At 41.9% G+C, this 20509-nt stretch overlaps 1 protein-coding gene across 2 annotated transcripts in view; it reads right to left on the reverse strand.

The window, feature by feature from the left end:
* Positions 1-20509, reverse strand: part of ZC3H18 (zinc finger CCCH-type containing 18) — a 56783-nt gene that overhangs the window by 20716 nt on the left and 15558 nt on the right. For both annotated transcript variants that reach the window (XM_083456458.1, XM_083456457.1), the window contains exons 4-9: positions 19596-19750; positions 17817-17909; positions 15464-15621; positions 13233-13265; positions 12370-12496; positions 11077-11345 (exon numbers count right to left, since the gene is read on the reverse strand). In XM_083456458.1, coding sequence (XP_083312584.1) covers positions 11077-11345; positions 12370-12496; positions 13233-13265; positions 15464-15621; positions 17817-17909; positions 19596-19750 — 835 coding nt within the window. The remainder of the gene's footprint in view (positions 1-11076; positions 11346-12369; positions 12497-13232; positions 13266-15463; positions 15622-17816; positions 17910-19595; positions 19751-20509) is intronic.

Genomic DNA, 20509 nt, shown 5'->3' on the forward strand with positions numbered 1-20509 from the left:
CTGGTGCCAAGAAACGCCTGGAAGGGACTGTGTTGGTTACCCCTGAACTATAGATTCAAACTAGAATCTCTCCAATTGACAATGCAGGGGTGCAACCAGTCCTTTAGCTGGAACAAAGGATACAGGGGTGTCCCAACTGCCCCGCCCTGCCCGCTCTGAACAGGCAGTCCACTTGTTGCAGAGATAGGAGATTCAGGGCAGCAGTAGTGGTGATGTAGAGTAGCTCTGTACAGGGTGGCCCAATCCACTCTCATTTCTCAGAGCTATGGCAGCAGCACTTTTCCGCCAGTGATCTACCAGCTCAGTGGTATCAGACCCAGCAGTGGCAGGCACAGGCTCTAGACATTGGGGTTGCCAAACTATGGTCCATGGCATGTCTGTGGATTCATGGGGGAAGATAGGAGATGGCACATCCATTGCATTAAATACTCATGTGGACTTAAAAGTGTGTTTTTATTGCTTCTTTTATTCATTGGATTGCAATTTATTATATGACAATTTGAATTCTATGGAATTCAAATTATAAAATAACATATAAGGGGGGGGGGCAATTAAAAAGCAACTAGCACAGAACATTACCATTGCTACAACAGGCAGAAAAATCATTAAATGGTCTGCCAAGACCCCCAGCAATTGTCAAGTGGACAGTGGAAGCAAAGGTTTTAGAATCACTGTTCTAGAATATTAAAAAGTTTCCTGCAAAGGCATTTGGAGGTGAAGATGACAACACAAAAGCACAAAATGCAGAACAAAACGTATTACACTTATCCAGGGTGCTTTTTATTACTTGAGCTTTTCAGAGGAAATCAACAGATCATATCACTTTATTGTTTACTTAATACTGCAGAACCTTTTTACTCCTTTGCTTTCAATAAGGCAACAAAAACCTCTTGCAGCTACATCACCCATATAGGACTAGATCTGAAAGAGAAAGCGTCCTCTTCAGGTGGGAAGAAAATCAGCATGATGGTATGGCTCTCAAAGATGGAGATCTGTTGGGTGGGGTGGTGGTTGTGGGAATCATTGTGGAATACGGATATAAAATTTACAGCATGCTATAGTTTAAGAGAAAATTGTATGAAAATGATATATTGATGGTATCTAACACCAAGTAAACTGGCATAAATGTATAAAACTAAATCAAATAAGTGTTGGAAATGTAAAGAGAAAGAAGATTCTTTTTATCATATGTGGTGGTCTTGTAGTAAGGTTAAGGCTTACTGGGAAATTATATACAATGTAATGAAAAGGATGTTTAAAATAATGTTTGTAAAAAGACCAGAAGCCTTTCTTCTGGGAATTATAGGGATAGAACTACCTAAATTGTATAGAAATTTATTCATGTACATGACTACAGTGGCAAGAATGTTACATGCCCAAAAATGGAAAGAAGAAGCTTTAAAATATCAAAATGAATGTAAAATCAGTGAAATGTATGTATCTGAAAAGTATAAAAAAATATTTTTTTAAAGGAAATGATTGTCACCTGGTCAGGGGATTTGGACTTTGCCTGCTGAAGATTGAGCAACCCAAGGTAAGGGCATGGGGAGAGGAGGAAGTAAGCATAAATGGCAATCAAGAGATAATGATACTAAACTCTATGAAGTTTGGTACTTCCCCACATAGCTTCTACAATTAAAGAATCCCAAGCTCAGATTTTCGGACTTTCTGCCCTAGCCAGTATCATCTTTGCAATCATGGGTGCTACACATGCTGTGTCACCTGCACGTCCAGATCCCAGGGTGCAGTTTCAAAACCGGTATCATGCAATCCCCAGATTCCAGTTACAAATATCAAGATTCCCGCCCTCACTGAAGCTAAGGAAAGCCTGAAAGCATGTGTGCGGCATCCTAGAAGGGCTTGCAAAACAGAAGGGGACAGGAATTGCAGTTGCTTAGCAGTGTTGCCAGTTGTGCTAGCAGAATGACTTGAACAAGAGAAGGTGCCAGAAACTAGTAATGGCTCTTGTGGCCAGTTGCGCAACGGACTGCAGGGGTCCCAATACTTCCTGCTGCGCAACAAGGTGCTGCTAGCGCAACTGTTGCACTGCATTTCATACGGCTCAACCTTTATTTTCATTCTTGCACTAGTGGTCAGGGAATGTTGAATCTGGACCTAATTGCTTTCTATAGAATATTGGTCGTTTTCGAGTGGCTTCCATTGATTTCTTCTTTTCTTTATCTTCCTGGCCCTAGCAACAATCTAAACAGTATCTTCCCATCTTCCTCTACCTTAGCTCTTGCTTATTGTGAGGAAACCCAGGCTTCTTTGTACTGGGCTTTCTGTGTTGTTTTTCTTGCAGGGATTCTTAGGATTCTAACAAAAGGCAAGAGGCAATGCATACCTGCCCCAGGGCCCAGTGCTTCCTAGAGCGTCACCCAGAAATGTAAAGTCTGAAATAGCTGGTGGTTCATTGCAGGAAAAAAAAACATCAGAAATACTCAGTCTGGGCACTAGTTTTTGGGGCTTGGTCTCTGCTTGCTAGGAAATTTGTTTAGCCACGCCAAGTTCCCGTTAGAAGGGAAATCACAGCATAATTCAACACACCACTTGCTGTGGAAATTTGCTGTGAACAAATCATTCTCTGCTTTGTTTAGACAGGTTGTTTCGTTTTAGGAGGAAATCAAAAAGATTAAATGTGGAACTCTGCCAGGGCATTGAATTCGAGGGGGGTAAAAAAAAAAATCCCTTGGAATGTTTAATGAAAATGATCATGCAACCTTGTTATGCAGCCTGAATTATCTTCTGCTCAGAGAAAGTTAACTTTTCCCCCTTACTTCCCCTTCTCCTATACATGACATAAGCAAACATTTTTCACTGATGATCCAATCATATCAAGCAGGAAAACTCAATGACCAATTGGCCATTAAAGAGCATCAGTGACATCATTGCAACTCTGAAAGTCCATCTACCAAGGAAGCTTTTTTTAAAAAAAACAAAACCAAAAACAAAATACATTTTTTAAAAAGAAAGGTGTCACTCTGACATCACTGTAAATTTCCCAGGATTGAAAAGAGGAAATGAAAAGGCCTGGAAGTGGTTACTCAACTGCCACCAGATACAGCAGGTTAAGCTGAACAGAAACACATGCCTATTTGAATGACAAAAATTGCACATCTACTTAGAAGGAAGTCCTACCAAGTTCAGTGACTTATTCCAAGGTATGTGCATATAGGACTGCAGCCTGAACAAGTTTCAGAAGTTTGATGCTTGTGATGATTACAAAAACACATTACTATTCCTAAAAATGTGAACAATTCACTGGACGAATCTCTCTGGCTTTCATTCAGGAACATCAGGGTCTGTCTACAGTTACATTAAAAAACCAACAACAACTGAACCCAAAGAATCCAAAAGAAATAAAGCAAAGAACCAGCTTTTAAAGGTGGTTGTGCCAAGCAGATTGCTGGCCAAGTCGGAAGCATCAACAGTATCATTGTTTCACTGACCAGCTGACAACATTTGACTGGTAAACTGAACTGGGTGCCAACCCTAACTAATTTACTCACAAGGGCAAATAATTATACTATCATTATAGCTCCAACTTAATTCTTCACATTGACTTATTGCAATATCGGAGCTGTCAATCTAAAAGGTTCCTTTTCTATTATTTCTTTCCTGCTGCTTTATGAATGGCCTTTGACATGCTCCTTGCTTTCAAAAACAGCTTGTCCACGTGCAGCATGATGGACTCCTGTCTGAAAATGGGAGTCCAAAGCAGACCCCCTGCATGGATCTTGGGATCATGGCACAAAGTGTCCCTCTTGAAACTGTAAGAGGTGGTGTAGTGGTTAAGAGCAGTGGAATCGTAATCTGGTGAACCAGGTTCGATTCCCTGCTCCTCCACATGCAGCTGCTGGGTGACCTTGGGCTAGTCACACTTCTCTGAAGTCTCTCAGCCTCACTCACCTCACAGGGTGTTTGTTGTGGGGGAGGAAGGGAAAGGAGATTGTTAGCCCCTTTGAGACTCCTTAGGGTAGTGATAAAGCAGGATATAAAATCCAAACTCTTCTTCTTGGTGGAAATCGCTGATCTAAAGCTTGGTGAAATATTGCAATGACAGGTGGTAGAGGAAGATGTGTTGCTGTATGGACCTTCTCATGAAATGAGTGGGGAAGCTCCAGCAATTAAGAGAACTCTGCATATGTGCCTGTAGCTCATGTGATAATCATGAGGATGGAAGAGACACAGGACAATGGCCCATCTAGTCCAACATTCTGTTATTATGGTGGCCAACCAGATGCCCTATTGGGAAGCCAGAAAGCAGGACCTGAGTGCAAAAGCAGTGCTCTCCCCACTTACGGTATTCCCAACCTCACAGTACCGGTACTTATGGGGAAAGAAGAAAAGGGCAAACACTAGACTCCAACTAAGTTCTACTGAAATCAAGGAACCTGTTAATCATGCCCATTTGTTTCAATGGGTCTACTCTGAGTAGATTCAACTCATAAATTTTATCCTATATACAGAGGCATCATGTAAAATCTTTAGATTAATCTCAGACTTGCTCAATGTTTGGGTGCGTCATGGCTAATACACCAAGTTGTACTTTCATCCTTTGATTTATACTGACAGCACAGCCATAATTAAAAGCTTTTAATTGAGAATGAGGTTTTCATATACATTCTATTTAGCATGATTTTTGAGTTAGATATTGTGCTGCATTTTCATCCTGCTACTTGCTCTGGGGACTAGGAAACCAACATTATTATTTTTTGGAGGGGAGGGAGAAGGAGCAGCAGTGCACACATTATGCTGCTTTATGCAAATGAGTATATTTGCATATACTTCCCAAAACCTGGATTCTTTGGGCTCAGAACCTTGAACAGCTCAAATGGGATTTCAAGCAGTTATTCAGAGTCAGCTGCAACCCTTGTGCAATATATGAAGAAAAAGACGGTTACTCACTATAGCCTCATATTTCCGGTAGGTTAGGGATATTTCTTAGCATCATTGCAAGGAAGAAAACTGGACCATCAAAGGCAGCAAATGTGACTAAGCATTTAGATTTTCTTGGACATTTTGCAACCAACTTCAAAGCTGCCACACTTGGAATGTTTCTGAAGGGAGCGTCAAGAGGCTGAGCTGGAATCCATTTGCAAATTTGACACTATCAGACTGCTGCTCAACTGGGCGTGGCTTGAACACTACAGAAAGTAATTGTCCCTTGCTGGGTGTTTATTCATCCTGCACAGATAGTTTGTCACCAGCTTGGAGTGGGCCACACCCACTGACTGGGTCTATTAGCCTTTTGATGTGGTTGTCGTTTTTCATCCATACTCTGCGAAGTTCTCTGTGTTACTACTTTGCCTGCTGGCAGAAAACATTCTCTCCACTCCTGCTTCCTCCTGCCCTTACGGCATATACATCTACCCACTCAGATGACTACATCTTGCGTCGGACAGCAAGCGCTTAAACCACAATAAACATAGTCCTCAGCACAGGGATAGGGGAACCTGCAGCCCTCCAGATGCTGTAGGATGCCAACATCCCCAGTCAGCAGGGCCTATGGTCAAGGATGAGGGAACCTGTAGTCCAACAACATCTGGAGAGCTGCAGGCTCCCCATCCCTCCTTGGGGAGACTGTTGTTTTATGGCAACAGGCTATTGTGGCTAACCCTCTGGAATACATAAGAACAGGTGGCAATTTATTGTTTGGCTCATTTGCCCCATTGCTAACCTAAAGAGTGTGTGTGTGTGTCTAAATGGGTTTCTGGTCAGTTTTGTAGAATCCTTGATTTAGTTTAGATTATCTTCAAATAAACCATCATCTGACCAGAACAGAATTCTCTTCCCTACTGGATTCAATTTGAATTGAATAGCAAATACTGGTGGGCTGTTTTGTTTTTAACTTTTTTTAGCCTGAGTCACCTTAATAAGTTGGCAGCTTTCCCATTGACTGAGTGAGAAATGTTCATTTACGCTTTTAACTCCTCCTCCTCCTCCTGCTGCTGCTCTTGCCAACTCCATTTCACGGGTTCCTATTTGGTGCTAGGGAGGAAAAGAATTCCCTCAGGGGCCAGGTTAGAATCCATTTAGATGAAATCACAGCGAGCGTGAACAATACCAAGAAGCAATACCCTTTGCATGGTGAAACAGTCACATCGCAATATAATATTTCCGGGCATCAACTTGTTCTCAAGTTCAGTTTTTGGAACCAGATACAAAAGGCAAAAGGAGCAGAAAAAGTCCTGTTTCTTATCACATTAGTATCTTACTCTTCCTCCAGGGAAAGGGGTGGGGGAAGCATTTGGCATTATATTCACAGCTATCCTAGAAGGTATGTTAGGCTCAGGTATAGTGACTTGCATAAGGCGGCAGCAGTGAGCAGCACAGGAACATAGGAAGCTGCCTTAGATACAGACCGACCCACTGACCCTTCTAGACCAGTATTGTCTACACAGACAGGGAGCCTCTTGCAGCCCTACGTGGAGATGCCAGGGACTTTCTGCATTCAAGGTAGATGCTCTACCATTGAGTTACGCCCTTCTCCAGCATGCTTGAGAGGAGTTGAAACAAGCCCCATTCCCCAGCCCAGAATGTGCAAGAGAGAAAACAGAGCAAGTAGGCCCTTTGCCAGAGGAAGAAACAAATATAAGTAATCAGTATCTATGATATCTACACTGCTAGGAGTTCTGCTATGAGTGAAAAGTGCTTTATAACAAGACAGTTGCTTCAGGCTACATTTGTTATGAGAGTTCAGATCGTACGGTCCACCTAGCTCAGATATACTGAGCTATAGCTCCTCCCAGATGGTATGTCCCTTCTTTTCCCCACGGACTGGGAGAGCCCCCTGGCGGTAGCAGGCGGGGGGCTTGAAGCAATAGCTGCACAAGTGAAAAGGCCCCCTTTTGTTGGCTGGCACCACTCAGAATGGACCACATATGACTTCCTTTATTCCAGTTATAAAAACATCAAATATATATTTAACTGGTTAAAATGCATTTTTGGAAGGCATGTATTTTTTTTAAACACCAGGCCTATGCAACCACTTTTTGTTCTGCTCTTCCGATTTTAAGACATCCCACAAGGAATGTTAGTTCAAGACAAAAATCTCTGTTATACAGAAACACTTGTTATCTGGAAGCTGCCACCAGCATGAGGCTTTTCAGACTTGGAAGCCTCACCAAAGCCACATGAGCAATTTGGACAGCGTCAGCCCAAAACTACGCAAGAGGCTGAAGTTGCCAAGAGCTGAGCTAGGATTTAATGATTAGGGAAAGCACAGGAGTCTATAAATAAACCCAATTAATGTGAAGTCACTCCCCACTGCCAAGGAAAAGGCCGACTAGTTAAACACGAAGAATTCCTAAAGGTGCTACGTATTTAGCAGACCTGCAAATTATTGCCCTTTTCAAGCTATAAATGTATATTTAGAACTCAAGAACTTCTATAATTAGAACTCAACTTCCAAGGAGAAGGAAATGTGGAAGCAAGCAATTTGCTGTTTTGACCATATCATAGTTACACAGGATGTTATATGCTGATTGAAGTGGCTAAACCAACAAAATAAATATAAATCGAATCACACTGTGTCAAGAAGAATATCATAAAAGCAGAAAAAATACATAATAAAATTCTGTTATCCATACAGCAATCTTCATCATAGGTTTGCAGACGTGACTGACGTAGTTTTGCTGACAGGGAGATAGGAAGTGTGGTGTAGCAATTAGAAGTGCTGGACTAGTAGCTGAAAGACCAGAGTTCAAATCGCCACTCACTGGGTGACCATGGGCCAGTCACTGCCTCAAAGCCTAACCTATCCCAGAGAGTTATTGTGGGGATTAAAGGAGGAGGCGGAGAACTGGGGACACCACCTTGAACTTCTGGGAGAAAAGGGGGGACATAAATGTAATAAAACAAACAGATAATAAATAAAATCCTTGCACATTGTCAATTGAGATGTTGCCACCTAAACCGCTTCCACCCAGAGTGACATGGTGGATATATCCCTCGGATACCCATAAAACTGGTCATCATTGTGCTTCAAAAAACACTCAAAACCTCTCTCCAAATTCAGCTGAGCCATAACAAGGAAACAGAATGAGATGACGTTGGCCCAATTAAGGGCAAGTGTGGAAAAGGAGCCTCCGAATGTTTCAGAGAGAAAAGAATGCATTCTTCTTGCAATAGGGAACCTGGTCTGCATTCTTTATAGCAGTGCTGGTGAGCTGGGGAAACCTGGCTTTTAGCAACCTGTGAACATTTCGGTCTTACATCACCCTTACTTCACCCTGCTTATTCATCAGCCCGGTGAGTTATATAATGAGCGTGAAGAAGAGGTTGGGACACATCATGCCAGCCTTCCCCAACCTCCGGATGTTTTGGACTACAACTCCCAGCAGCCCCAGCCAGCATGGCGGCATGCATTCTGGGGCTGATGGGCGTCGGAGAAGGCTGCATTTTGCTATCTATATTAACTAAAGACTCAAGGAAAGGCAAGCTGAAGCTGGCAGTTAGACTCAAGGCTGAGAATTCTAGGGAACAAAGGTTATACGTTGGGGGCAGGCTTTGTGACCTGGGCCCCATTCTCATGCCCAGCGTGGAAAAAACCAACAACTGTAAGTTAGGTAAATGAACTGCAGAAAGGGGGGAAAAGGGAGTAAAAAAAATACTCGCTGACTAAGTTTAAGAAATAACATCTTCAGCAGGGGTGAGAAACATGTGGATCTGCCGATGTTGTTGGATTTGACCCCCTCCCCAATCTCTGACCATCATTTGCTATGCTGAGTGGTGCTGATGGGAGTCCAATAACATCTGGAGGGTTACAAGTTCCCCAAACTGGGTCTTCAGCCAGAGGCCACTATACAAGGAGTGCCTTCTTTTGGATGAGCAGGCACTTCCCTTTGCCTTCTCTCCCATCACCCCTTATTCTGCTGAGGGCTGCATACACACCAAATGAACCCCTAACTGAACTCAGTGCCAAAAGGAACCCAAATTCTGTACACAGAATTATGCACGTTACTAACTTTGCATAATCTGGTCTATGTGGCTTGGGAAGCCCAGCCAGATGGGCGGGATATAAACAATAAATTATTATTAATAGTAGTAGTAGTAGTAGTAGTAGTAGTAGTAGTAGTTTATTGCCAAGAACTGGAGTGGAAAGAGGAAGAAGTGGGGTAGAACAGGCAAGGAGAATGAGGCTTACTGATGTGAGGTGAGAATATTCTCTGCTAGAAAATTATCCAGAGAATATTCTCCACAAACTGTAAATTCTAATGTAAGAACCAGTTTTACAACCCACATTTAAAAAATCTAGTAAATACGTCAAGCTGTGATACTGCCAGTGTAAGTAATGAATACTGATTTTTTTTTTTTTATCCAGTTACATTACTGGGCATTGTGTCATTCACCACTGGCAGTTCTGAAATGTGAGCTACAGAAAACATTTTTTTTATTTTAGTTTTAAAAATGCTATTCATTTAATTTGATGAACATTTGAATTCGTATGTATTTCAACTATATATAGTAGCCTTTTTTTCTATTTTGGTGTGACCTTATTCTTAGCAATTCTATACCCGTGGCCATACAGTGTGATTTTTTTTTTTTTTACAGAAAGTAGCTTTAAAGCTTTATACACTTAAGTACCTAGGCCCATACAATTATGTGTAACAGCATGTGAGGTGGCCTTGATTTAAACAGCTGACATTTATATATTTTTATTTAGTGTCAGTAACTGGTTTTTGCAGTGCTATTCAATGGTACAAGGTGCCATTTACCAGAGACTGACATACTGAAATATATTATCATATAATGATAATATATTTAATGTTAATGGCTTCTTTTTGGTATGTTTGCATATATATAGTTTTGTTTATCAAGCTGTGTTTGAGTCACCAAAACAGTTATTGTTAGAGCTATTAGAAGCACAATATAGCCTATTACTGAATTTACTTGTATCAAACCTTAACATGCCAATTGTATTTTTTGACTTGTCTTATAACATGTACATGTTCTAATGGAAGAATAATATATGATTTAACTACTGAGTTTCCTTATACCAAACCTTAACATGACAATTACTGTTGCCATCACCTTAGAATGGTTTAACTTTAACTATAAAACATGTTTTATTTTTTAATTTGATACTTGCAAGTGACAAGTGGGCTTGTGCTTATATATTTTCACTGTGGTTCCTTTACTAAATCAAAGAACATGAATTCACTGCATTGCCCCACTAAATAAAAGTATCTGTACAGTTTTTGGTTGCCATCTGAACAAGTTTACCCATGAATAAACATGTATATTAACTAATTATATCATTTTCAATGCATTAAAATGATATCCTTTTCAATGCATTAAAATGAATGGTCTCCTATTTTAAATGAAAACTCTCTAATATTCTCATTAATCGAGAATATTCTTGAGAATATTCTCCAAAAGATTATTCTCGAGAATTTAACATCACTAATGGGGCTAAGTGGTTATTAAGAGCTTGGAAAAAAGGACCAGTAGCCTTGGAATGGAGACATGGGAGAGCAGATAGGAGAAGCTCAGTTAGCACCAGACTACCTCTCTAGTAGTTTGAGGTGATTAACAATCAATGTATAAAAGAAACAGAAGTGCCAGTTCATGCATGGAGTCCAAGAGCAAAAAAAGAGGCTTAAACGTAGACAGTAAGAAACCAGATGCTGCTTGTGAACCCAAACCCAAAGCTACTGAGAAAGAAAGCAGAAGCCAAGACGGCTAACTGCTCACTTTAAAAATAAGAATAAATGGAGCAGGGAGTCTCTCATGAGGCTCCATTCTGACAGATTTCACATCGTAAAACACGCTGCTTACATAGATTCCAGACTTTCTACAGTGCAAAATCTTCAAATAACATGTCTGAATCTAACACACAACACTTTTTGCTTCTGTTTGATGTGAGCAAATACATTTGCCACCCAATTTCCTTAGCTCTCCCATATAAAGAGCCAACGAAACCAACATGAGAAACAGTTTCCCTCGACATGCTGTCTCATGCCGTTGTAAAACATCAGCTTCTCGGAGTTGCCAGCCAGCCAGCAGGGACTAAACCTCCTCACACCCTTCCCTGCCACATCATCAACAGCATGAAAAAAGTATAGCCTGTACCTTGGTGGCTGTGGCGATCGTGGTTTTGGCTTCTCCTTCTCCTTCTCCCGCTCTCGCTCTCGGTCCCGGTGCTGCCGGTCCTTCTCGTCTCTTTTGATGCGCTCCCTCTCTCTTTCCCATTCCTCTTTTCTTTTCTGGCGCTCCTTGTCACGCTCCCGTTCTCTCTCGCGCTCCCGTTCCCTCTGCCGCCGCTCCCGTTCACGCTCTCTCTCCCTCTCGCGTTCTCGCTCGCGCTGCCTGTTCTCCCTCTCCCTCTCTCTTTCCCTTTCCTTGTAAAATAATGGTTAGGTTGCGTTAGGAGTTTTGACCCACATGTTCATATGATTTTCCTCCAATAATCTAACATGGCATTTCATTCCCCCCACCCCCAACTAGCCACACATGCTGTGATGGAATCCTTGAGATAACCTTTTATTCCAATGGTTTCTCTCTGCAAGGAGGGCGAGTTCTTGAGTTACTTGAGCAGTGTGGTTGTATCCCTCCCAGCATGAAACCAAGAAACCACACAAGAGGCTTCCATGAGCTGGTTGCTCCACATGTCAGCAGCAAGGACTGATGATTCCAATTCTCAATACGGCCTAGGAGCCTCATACCTACGGGACCGCCTCTCCTGGCATGCCCCACGGAGGACCTTAAGGTCTGCAAATAATAACACCCTGAAGATCCCAGGCCCCAGGGAGATTAGACTGGCCTCGACCAGAGCCATGGCCTCTTTGGCCGTGGCCCCGGCCTGGTGGAATGCTCTCTCACAAGAGACCAGGGCCCTGCGGAATTTGACATCTTTCTGCAGGGCCTGCAAGACGGAGCTGTTCTGCCAGGCCCTTGGTCAGGGTTCAGTCTGATTCTTTTCTTTCTGTATAAGAACAAGCATTAAATAGGCCTCCTAGCCCGCTCACAGGTCCTGTTACTGGTGGTAACAGCTGGCCTGGAGAATATTAACCACTCTCAATTTTACCCATGGACTGCCATCTGTCCAGATTTTAATTTGCTCTGAACTAATTTTAAGATGTATTTTAATTAACTGATTGCCTGTTTTTATGTTCTTTGTATACTGTGTTAGTTTTATGATGTTAGCAGCCCTGAGCCCGGCTCTGGCTGGGGAGGATGGGGTACAAATAAAAATTTATTATTATTATTAAATGTTACTGGAACAACACGAGATGCACACACTAAAGCTGTGAACACGGCACTCAGGTAACACAGGAACTGGGTCAATGACTTGGACTAAACTGTCTGGATCAACCTACTGCAGAATAAAAGCTCGGCTCGTGAGAAGAGGATGCATTTACCTACCTTACTCAATCTGTAGTTCCGGTACGGATCTGGGTCTGTGTACTGTACTCTGAAGTTCTCATACTGCCCGCCTCGCCAGAAGCGTTCTATATCATAATCATAATAAGGATCCGCATAAGGGTCAAGCCTGCAGAGGAATCAAGAGAGGGTAAACATTCAAATGAAACAAAACTACTGTTGTTGCCAGAAAAAGAATATCCAGCCATCACTGCTTAAAAGAAAGAACTGACTCCTATGTCACATTTAGCACACAACATGTGCTATCAAACAAACAAACAAACAAACATTTTAAATTTTATTTTAAAGAGTGGTCTCTTATCACCAAACATGGCATCAACCATGTTTATATCCACCCAGTGTCTTTAAAAAACCCCCAACACAAACAGGCACAGGTGTGCATGCCTAGCATCAGAACGTAAGACAGCAGCTGGAGCTGGGCCCTCCTCAACCACGGAAAGCTCAGAAAGCTGTGAGGGCTCTGGTCAAGGGAGAAGAGGTGAAGCCTCTGCAAGTTTGGTAAATTAAGATATTGGGGCATAGAGGGGACTTCACCACAACCATGGCTGTGGTTTTACTTGACGACCTTCCTTCTGAGGATGTCATCAGAAAATGCATACCGCTGACCAGATGTCAATATGCATTTCGTTATTTAGGAATGCTGCAGTTACTATAAACTTTCATGAGACACTGCCAGCACCTGGAGGCCTCCACACCTGAATGCACCAAGTTAAGGTTTGGTCAACTGGAAGCCAAGCTTTACGCAGCAGCTGGTATTGACTGAAGAATTTCAAAGAATTGCAAGGGATCAAAATGAAAGCAACATGGGCCAGCTGTAAGCACAACAGAGATTAGGGACTGCTTACCCATAGTTAGCGTTCTCTTTGATGTCCACCTCACTGGAAGTTTTTCAAGAAACCGAGGGGAGGAGGAGAAAAAGAGGAGATTTATGAAGCTCTCAGCCATCTTCACACATCACAAGCCATTCTCAATGCATGTTAAAATTGTTTTGTAAAAAAATAACTCTTAGGGGAAGGGCAGTGATGCAAGTCTTCCAGAAAATTTTGAACTGGATTTTTTTTCGGTGCTCTAAACTGAGGTTGGATTTAGTACATTTGACCTATTTAGCAAGCAAAAACTATAGACAAAGATGCATATTTGTGTTAATTTTATGTGCTATATAAATCTCAAAGGTTCTTTTTCCACCTTTAGCCAAAAGCAAACTATCTGATTGGAGAGAGGGGATCAATAATACATATGAAAATGTGGCTTCAATGATTAAATTCAAATCTTTATTTGGAATTTCGTTGTGTTGGAATATTTGCTAATATTTTAAAACATGATGACTCACTTGCATACAGTTTCCTATTATTTTTTTCCATTTTGAGTGGGAAACTAAAGGCACTGAAAACTGTTTAGCACTGGCATCATAAAATTTATTACCAGTGGGTCTCCCAGGGAAGGTTGCAAGAATTTAAGCATCAAAATTTAAAATAGTTGAAACAGATCATAATAATGGGAATAGGGTGGACCCTGAAAACACACATCTCAGCTGTCAAAGGTCACCAGAAAGATGCTTTATCTTAAACATTCATCACATCACTCCAAAATAAAACACTTCCTAATGTAACATTTTTTTCAAATGGGGGGGGGGGAGAGGTTTTCGTATTTTTTTCTTTTTGTGTGGGTCTTCACACCTGGGGGCGGGCATCCCCTGTCAATCACTTGATAGCACAATGATGTCAGGCGAGCTGTTTTGTCTTCACTGAAAAAATGCTACTTAGTGGTGCCTGCAAATCCCCTTTGGCCCAGCCGCTTATTTTCTTGCCTCTCACCTGATGCCATATATGGGCATGGCTTGGCCAAAACAGCCTGGAAAGCCAAACGAGAAGGCCTGGTGGGCCTAATTAGACCTGTGGGTTAAAGGTTCCCCACCCCTGGGGGAGTATATTAATTAACATCCTAATTTTACCTGCCTCAAGAGCACATGAACTAACAGCAAGCACTCAGTTTGACTGGAATTATATCCATGCTGTTTTAGAAAGAGAAAACTTTCAGTCCAAAAATATAGGGTCAGAACCCTTTTCCGTAATGGAAACCTGCTTGTTTTCAGTGTTGTGGGATATTTATTAAAAACTGCGTGCAAAGAAAGGCTGAATTCTGCATCCTGAACAAAAGATGAAAAAGGTGCATCTTTGTAGAATTCATTTTACACTGAACCCCAAAGCTCCCCAACAGCCAACCTGACCCACTTGCAGCCCTGCTCAAAAAGGTTTCACAGTAACTGTTTCCAGGTTTCTTCTCACAACCATATGGACCAGAACCTTGATTTAAAATATGATGATACCAAATTTAGCACTTGTGTGTGATGCAACTGAGGAAGCAGGGAAGAGACATCTCCCTGTCTGGAGGGCATCATTCATTATGCTAGAAATTGAAGGTCTCTCTATCCACCTAGGCTCCCTTTACTCAATGCACTGCCCGTACTAAGTAGGTTAAGCTTTGTGAGCTAGTGATCCATTGGGGTGACTCATGAAGGCTGGGATCAGCTGTCATGCCAACCAGGACTGTGATCCGTACACAACAGCCCACTCACGGCTGCTGGATCGGCAGAGAAGCCTGTTTGACCTACTTTTTGCAAATGATGGGGCCCACCTTGCAACGCAATAATGTTAAAAAAAACCCTTTAAGTATTAGAAGCATGAAGCTGGGATGATACTGGGAATTGCATTGGGGCAAGAGCAGGAGGTCATGACTGCCTTAGCAACATAGCACACCAGGAAAAGGCAGACTTGTGTGACTGTTTTCTGTTGGGCTATAAACAGAAGACAACTGATGGAAAGAAATATAGCTATCACACTTCTCGTGTGCCCCTCTATATGGAGAAGAGTGTTGCACAGAGGAGAAGAGCCCCCCTTGAATACCAAGGAAGGGCTCTTGAAGCAATGAGAGCAAGTGTGTGTTGCTACTGAACAACACAACAGAGTGCTGGATAAGCCAACACTGCCCTCTGGAGGACTGCAGTCAGATCCACAGAAGCCAGCCTGCTCAAGTCCGCATTCCTGCCACAAGACAGAATTAGACAGTTGCGTCTTACGTCGAGTCCCGAACATCCCGAGTGATACGATAGTTCCAGTCCCGGAAAAATTCATTCTCTTTGTCAAACTCGCGCTCGTCCTCTCCGATGGTCACCGTGAACCGTTTCTCCTCAAAGTCGGGCTCCTGCTCCTTCCTCATTGTGGCCTTCTTTAACACCTAAGTGGACGAGAGGTAAGGAGTCGTCTGTCTAGAACAGCCTTTGCCAGCCTGGTGCCCTCCAGATGTTTTGGACTACAGTGTCTATCGGCCCCAAACTGGTTGGCCCCCAAACACCTGTCAAGCACCAGGTTGGCAAGGGCTGTCCTAGAGCAGAGGCAGCAAATCCCATTCTGTGGCTTAATGACCCACTGCAGAAGTGCTAATATCCCAACAATTTATTTCTCATCTTTTCAAATATCAACTACTACCTAGTTTTGTTTTGTTTTTTTTAAAAAAAATAGTGGATCATATTTTAAAACACATTACAATTTTGAGGTAACATTTAATTCTCTGTGTTTCTTTGTTTTTTAGAATCATAATGACAGAATCCCAGGCCACATGTTAAGGCTGAGCTAAACAAACACACTTTTTCAAAAGCTTAAGCCGTTTCCTTTTGTTTTGAAAAGTTGTCACTTTTTATTCTTTTGGAATAAAAGCAGCTGCCATCTCCCAACTGGAAATGAGCACTATTCATTTCCTAAAGAACACTGCCCTTTGCTATTTAAGGAAGCCTTCCCAACCCTGGTGCCCTTCAGATGCTTTAAGAGACTGTAAGTCCCATCAGCCCAGCCAGCACTGCATGGGAGTTGTAGTGAAAAAGATCTAGAGGGCATCAGGTCAGGAAGGCCTGGCTTACTGCAAATAGCACCTTCAGGGTCAGGGTAAAGAATATATTTTTGGAAGGAGTGCAAGACCCCGATTCAGATTGGGACAGGTTTTGTTCAAAGTAAAAGTAGCCACTGAAACAGGATTTTTAAAATGTGCTTGGTCTTTGCTTTTCTTACAGCCACTCACTGCAACAAACATCACCAAGGATGGAAATGAAGCATTTTGGATACAAACTGATATACCAAGAATGCTTGGTATCCTTCTGTTTGTTTGATGATGATGATAATGATGATGATTTTAAAAACTATCATCTTGGAATGGGGAAACCCAGCCAGATGTGTGGGGTTAAATAATAATAATAATAATAATAATAATAATAATAATAATAATTTCTTCTTCAGTGTGTTGCTAGCTGCTTTTAACAGGCTCCAGGGATTCAGATTATTATTATTATTATAATTTACTACATTTATCAGTTTACTACATTTATCAAGATGCTTCAGCAAGGTAAAATACAACAAAGAAAAGCAATTTAAAAACAGAAAATTTTAAAACCATACCATACTAAACACTAAATACTTTTACTTGAGTAAAAGACGAGCACCGTTGCAGGAGACAACTCTCATTAACTAAAGGCCTGAGTAAACAAAGAGGCTGTAGCAGTCCACTCTTACCAATTTCATTTATATGTATAAAAATAAGTCTCATCATCCTGAGTATAATAATGGAACTGGATATGGAAAACTCTTGACTCAGCCATGCGGGCTCTTGGTGGCCTATCACGTGCTGTCATGCATAAGTCACAGTGAACGTAGCTTTTGCTTTTGTGTTTTGAAGAGTAACCTGCGTGGCAATCTCAGCCTTTGCAAGAAAAACACACAGTTTTGTTGGTCAACTCAATATTTAAAGAGGGTTTCCTAGGGAACACGCCCCAAAATTTAAGAGAGAGATAAGATTGCACAGCGCATGGTCACTGAGGAAATAATTTGCTTACTATAAGATAGGGCAATATACTGTTCACTGGCGGAGCACGTGTTTTGCATGAGATGCAAACACTAAAGGGGTGAACTTTAAAGTGGTGCAATCTTCCATCACAGAATCTGTGCTGAGCCGTGTGTGTGTAGATATATCACTGCTGGATAACTTGAAGAGCAACTCAAGTCAAGAGCTGATACTCCTTAGCAAGGCAGATCAATTGCCTATCTCTAGGGCCCCAATTCCAACATAATGAGAACAAGCAAGTGAGAGCCTTGAGCTGGCCTGCTCTCTTTTCTCCTCCAGAGATGAGACACTTTAGGTCACTAGGCGTCAGAAAGGGCAGAGCAGAGTTTCCCTTTTTGTCTGAATGGGGGAAATGCCATCATCAGAAGCCTCCCGTTTCCTCCCCTTCTGCCTGAGCAGACAATCCCAAGGCTCATGTCTACTCATTCCTAATGATCCAAGTGTTGATTTGGAGGAGATTCTGAATACCTGTGAACAGCAGCCTAGTACATGCTCTTGATTCATATGAATTTTTCCTGTTTGTCCCCAGACAGCTGCTTTACCTCTTTCGCATGGCGGAGTCCCCGTTCCCAAGCACTTTCTGCTGGAGGGTCTGGAGGCGGAGGTGGCAATATTTCATCAACTACAGGGGCTCCCTTTTAAGAAAAGAGAAGAGGATGGTTCCAGAATGAGGTGACACACATTTTCATTAGGCCCTCTTTCCCTTTCTCCCGGCCCATTGCTTCTGTTCTGTTCAGGGAAGTTAAATGAATTTGCCCAAGGGCGTAAAAATATTTATTTTTAAAGAATAATAAGAAATTGGACTGTCCTATCTTAGAGAATGCTTTATCTCAAAGTCCCTGCCTTCTCCAAGGGAAAGGAGAAATCTTTAAAAGGTTTTTGTTTTAACTTTAGTCAGTATTTGAAGTATTTGGCAGTATTTGCACATGAAAATGAAACATCTTAGAAAGCTAATGACAGGAAAAATGTATGCCTTTACAAATAACCCAGGAGAGCTTCTTGCTCCAAATGTGCATGTTTACTGACTACTCATACTGGTTTGCTTTAGGATTTCAGCAAAATTAAGAGAATGTTCCTTCACATGGCAGCTGCACTCTCTCAACACAAGGAGAGTTGTGTATCTTCCATGAAATCTGGCCAGAAGGTTGTGTTCCAAGAATCTTAACATGCATAACTCTTTGCATGAAAGAGTTTTGATGAAGGAATTAGGGTTTTCAAGGGAAAAACAGGCATGATCTGGAAAAGGGGTGAAGGGGCCTTTAATGAAGCTTCTTTCTGGAAAACAATCTTAAAATGTAAGGAAGGACTGCAGCCCCCAACCTCCATGCAGAGTCTTGAGGTCTACTTATTCCAACATTCAAAATCAGATACATCAACAAGATTCGACTATAAACATAAAGCTAGCTCCCCCCCCATTGTCTGGGTTTTCAGGGATGGGGAAACTGTGGCCTTCTAGACGTTGTTGGACTCTCATCAGTCTCAGCAAGCATAGCCAGTGGGCAGGGATAGAGGGAGTTTTAGACTAATAACATCTGGAGGGCCACAGGCTAGCCAGCTCTGCTTTAGGAAATAAATCATCATGCTTAGAGATCACTTTATTTGCAACCTCTACTGTTGGAGGCAGTATGTTTCTTGAGCAGCAGTTGCCAGGTAACACACCTGAGGACTCTTACACTCAGCTTGTGAGCTTCCCATTGGGGTATCTGCTTGTCCACTGTGAAAACAGGATGTTGGACCAGCTGGGCCTCTGGCCTGATCCAGCAGTCAGGCTACTCTTATGCTCTTATGACCATGCTTATAAGCAAGTGGCTTTAAAGTTGTGGCTCAGTGGCAATGCATGTGGCATCAGAATTTGAGGTCATTACACCCTGAAACATGGTACATGCACAACTAAGTGATCTCAAATAATGGGGCTGAAAATGAGCCCTTGCCACCAGAGGCTGGTTGGTGTGGGGTTTTTGGCCAATCCAACCAGGGCTGACAGTATAGGGCTAAGTGAACCACTGCTTTTGGAACACGAGAGCTGAGATTTTCTAAAATAAGAATCCATAGGCCAAAAAAAAAGGCACTGAAGCTTGCACATGACCCAGAGGGACAGCACAGTCCCCATCTCACCCACCCACGGTTTTTGCAAGCATCAACAGACAAACACAAGAAAAGGTGTAGAACATGGAAATGCCAACTTGATACTCCTCACTTGCTCCAGTGTTTGCATATCTTCCAATGCAGTGTAGCCTGGTCAACCTCTTGGCATTTTAAATTATGTATTAAATAAGTAATGTATTAAAAAATAATGTATTAAAAAAGTAATATTACCGTACCCAAGGATTGGCTGGCATCAGAGGGTGAGGCCCAGGGCCAATGGGTGGTGCACCATTTGGAGAGAAAGGATCTGGCTTGGAGATCAAAGAGTAGTTTCCTTTGTCATTTACACCAGGATGAATGAACCGGCAGTTCATACCCCAAGTACAATGCCCTATGGGGGGAAAAGCACACAGAAGGTTTGAAATCTCCATGCACGGGAACAGTAAAAACACACACACACACACACACACAAAAGTGACTGGAACATATTTAAATCTTTGTAGAGATGTTCAAATCACTTGAAAAAGAAAAAGAAAAAAGAAGGCAGAGCATTCATCAAAGGAGAAATGCGCTGCTGATGCTTTACATTTCATTTCTTGGTTGCTGCTTCTTTATGAATTGCCCAGGTCCTAAGAGAACTTTGGTGAACAGCTTTTATGAAAACCTAGCAGAGCTCAGAGAGAGAGTTGTATCCTTGACCCAAGTGCCAAGAGAAGCTCAAGTGAAGCTTTCCATTCCCATATAAGTGTCCATCTAATCCCACCTCTGAACCTGGAAGGTGGTTAGCTTAAACAAGTTATCTCAGAATTGTTCAATCAATTAAAAACCTTCCGAGCAACTTAAAATGTGCCATTGATAAATCGCAAAGGCATTTTAATTAACTAAGCATTTTTAATGAAACAATTTTTAGCACAAAGTACTTATAAAAATTACGAATGGAAAGTACCATCTTGAAGTACCATCTTGAAAGTGTTTTGTATGCAAAATAAATGCCTCTTTTACAAGGATGCCTACCTCAACACAAGCATCTCTCTCCACCACCTAAAAACAAAGCAAGTCTGCTTCTTACTTCAGAAATACATTTATCCAGGTTCCAATTTAAATAACTAATTAATCAAGTAAAACACATAGGATTTCTTTACTTTCTATT

This window comes from Podarcis tiliguerta, assembly GCF_965153285.1.
Source record: "Podarcis tiliguerta genome assembly, chromosome: 8".
In the NCBI taxonomy this organism is placed as follows: Eukaryota; Metazoa; Chordata; class Lepidosauria; order Squamata; family Lacertidae; genus Podarcis; species Podarcis tiliguerta.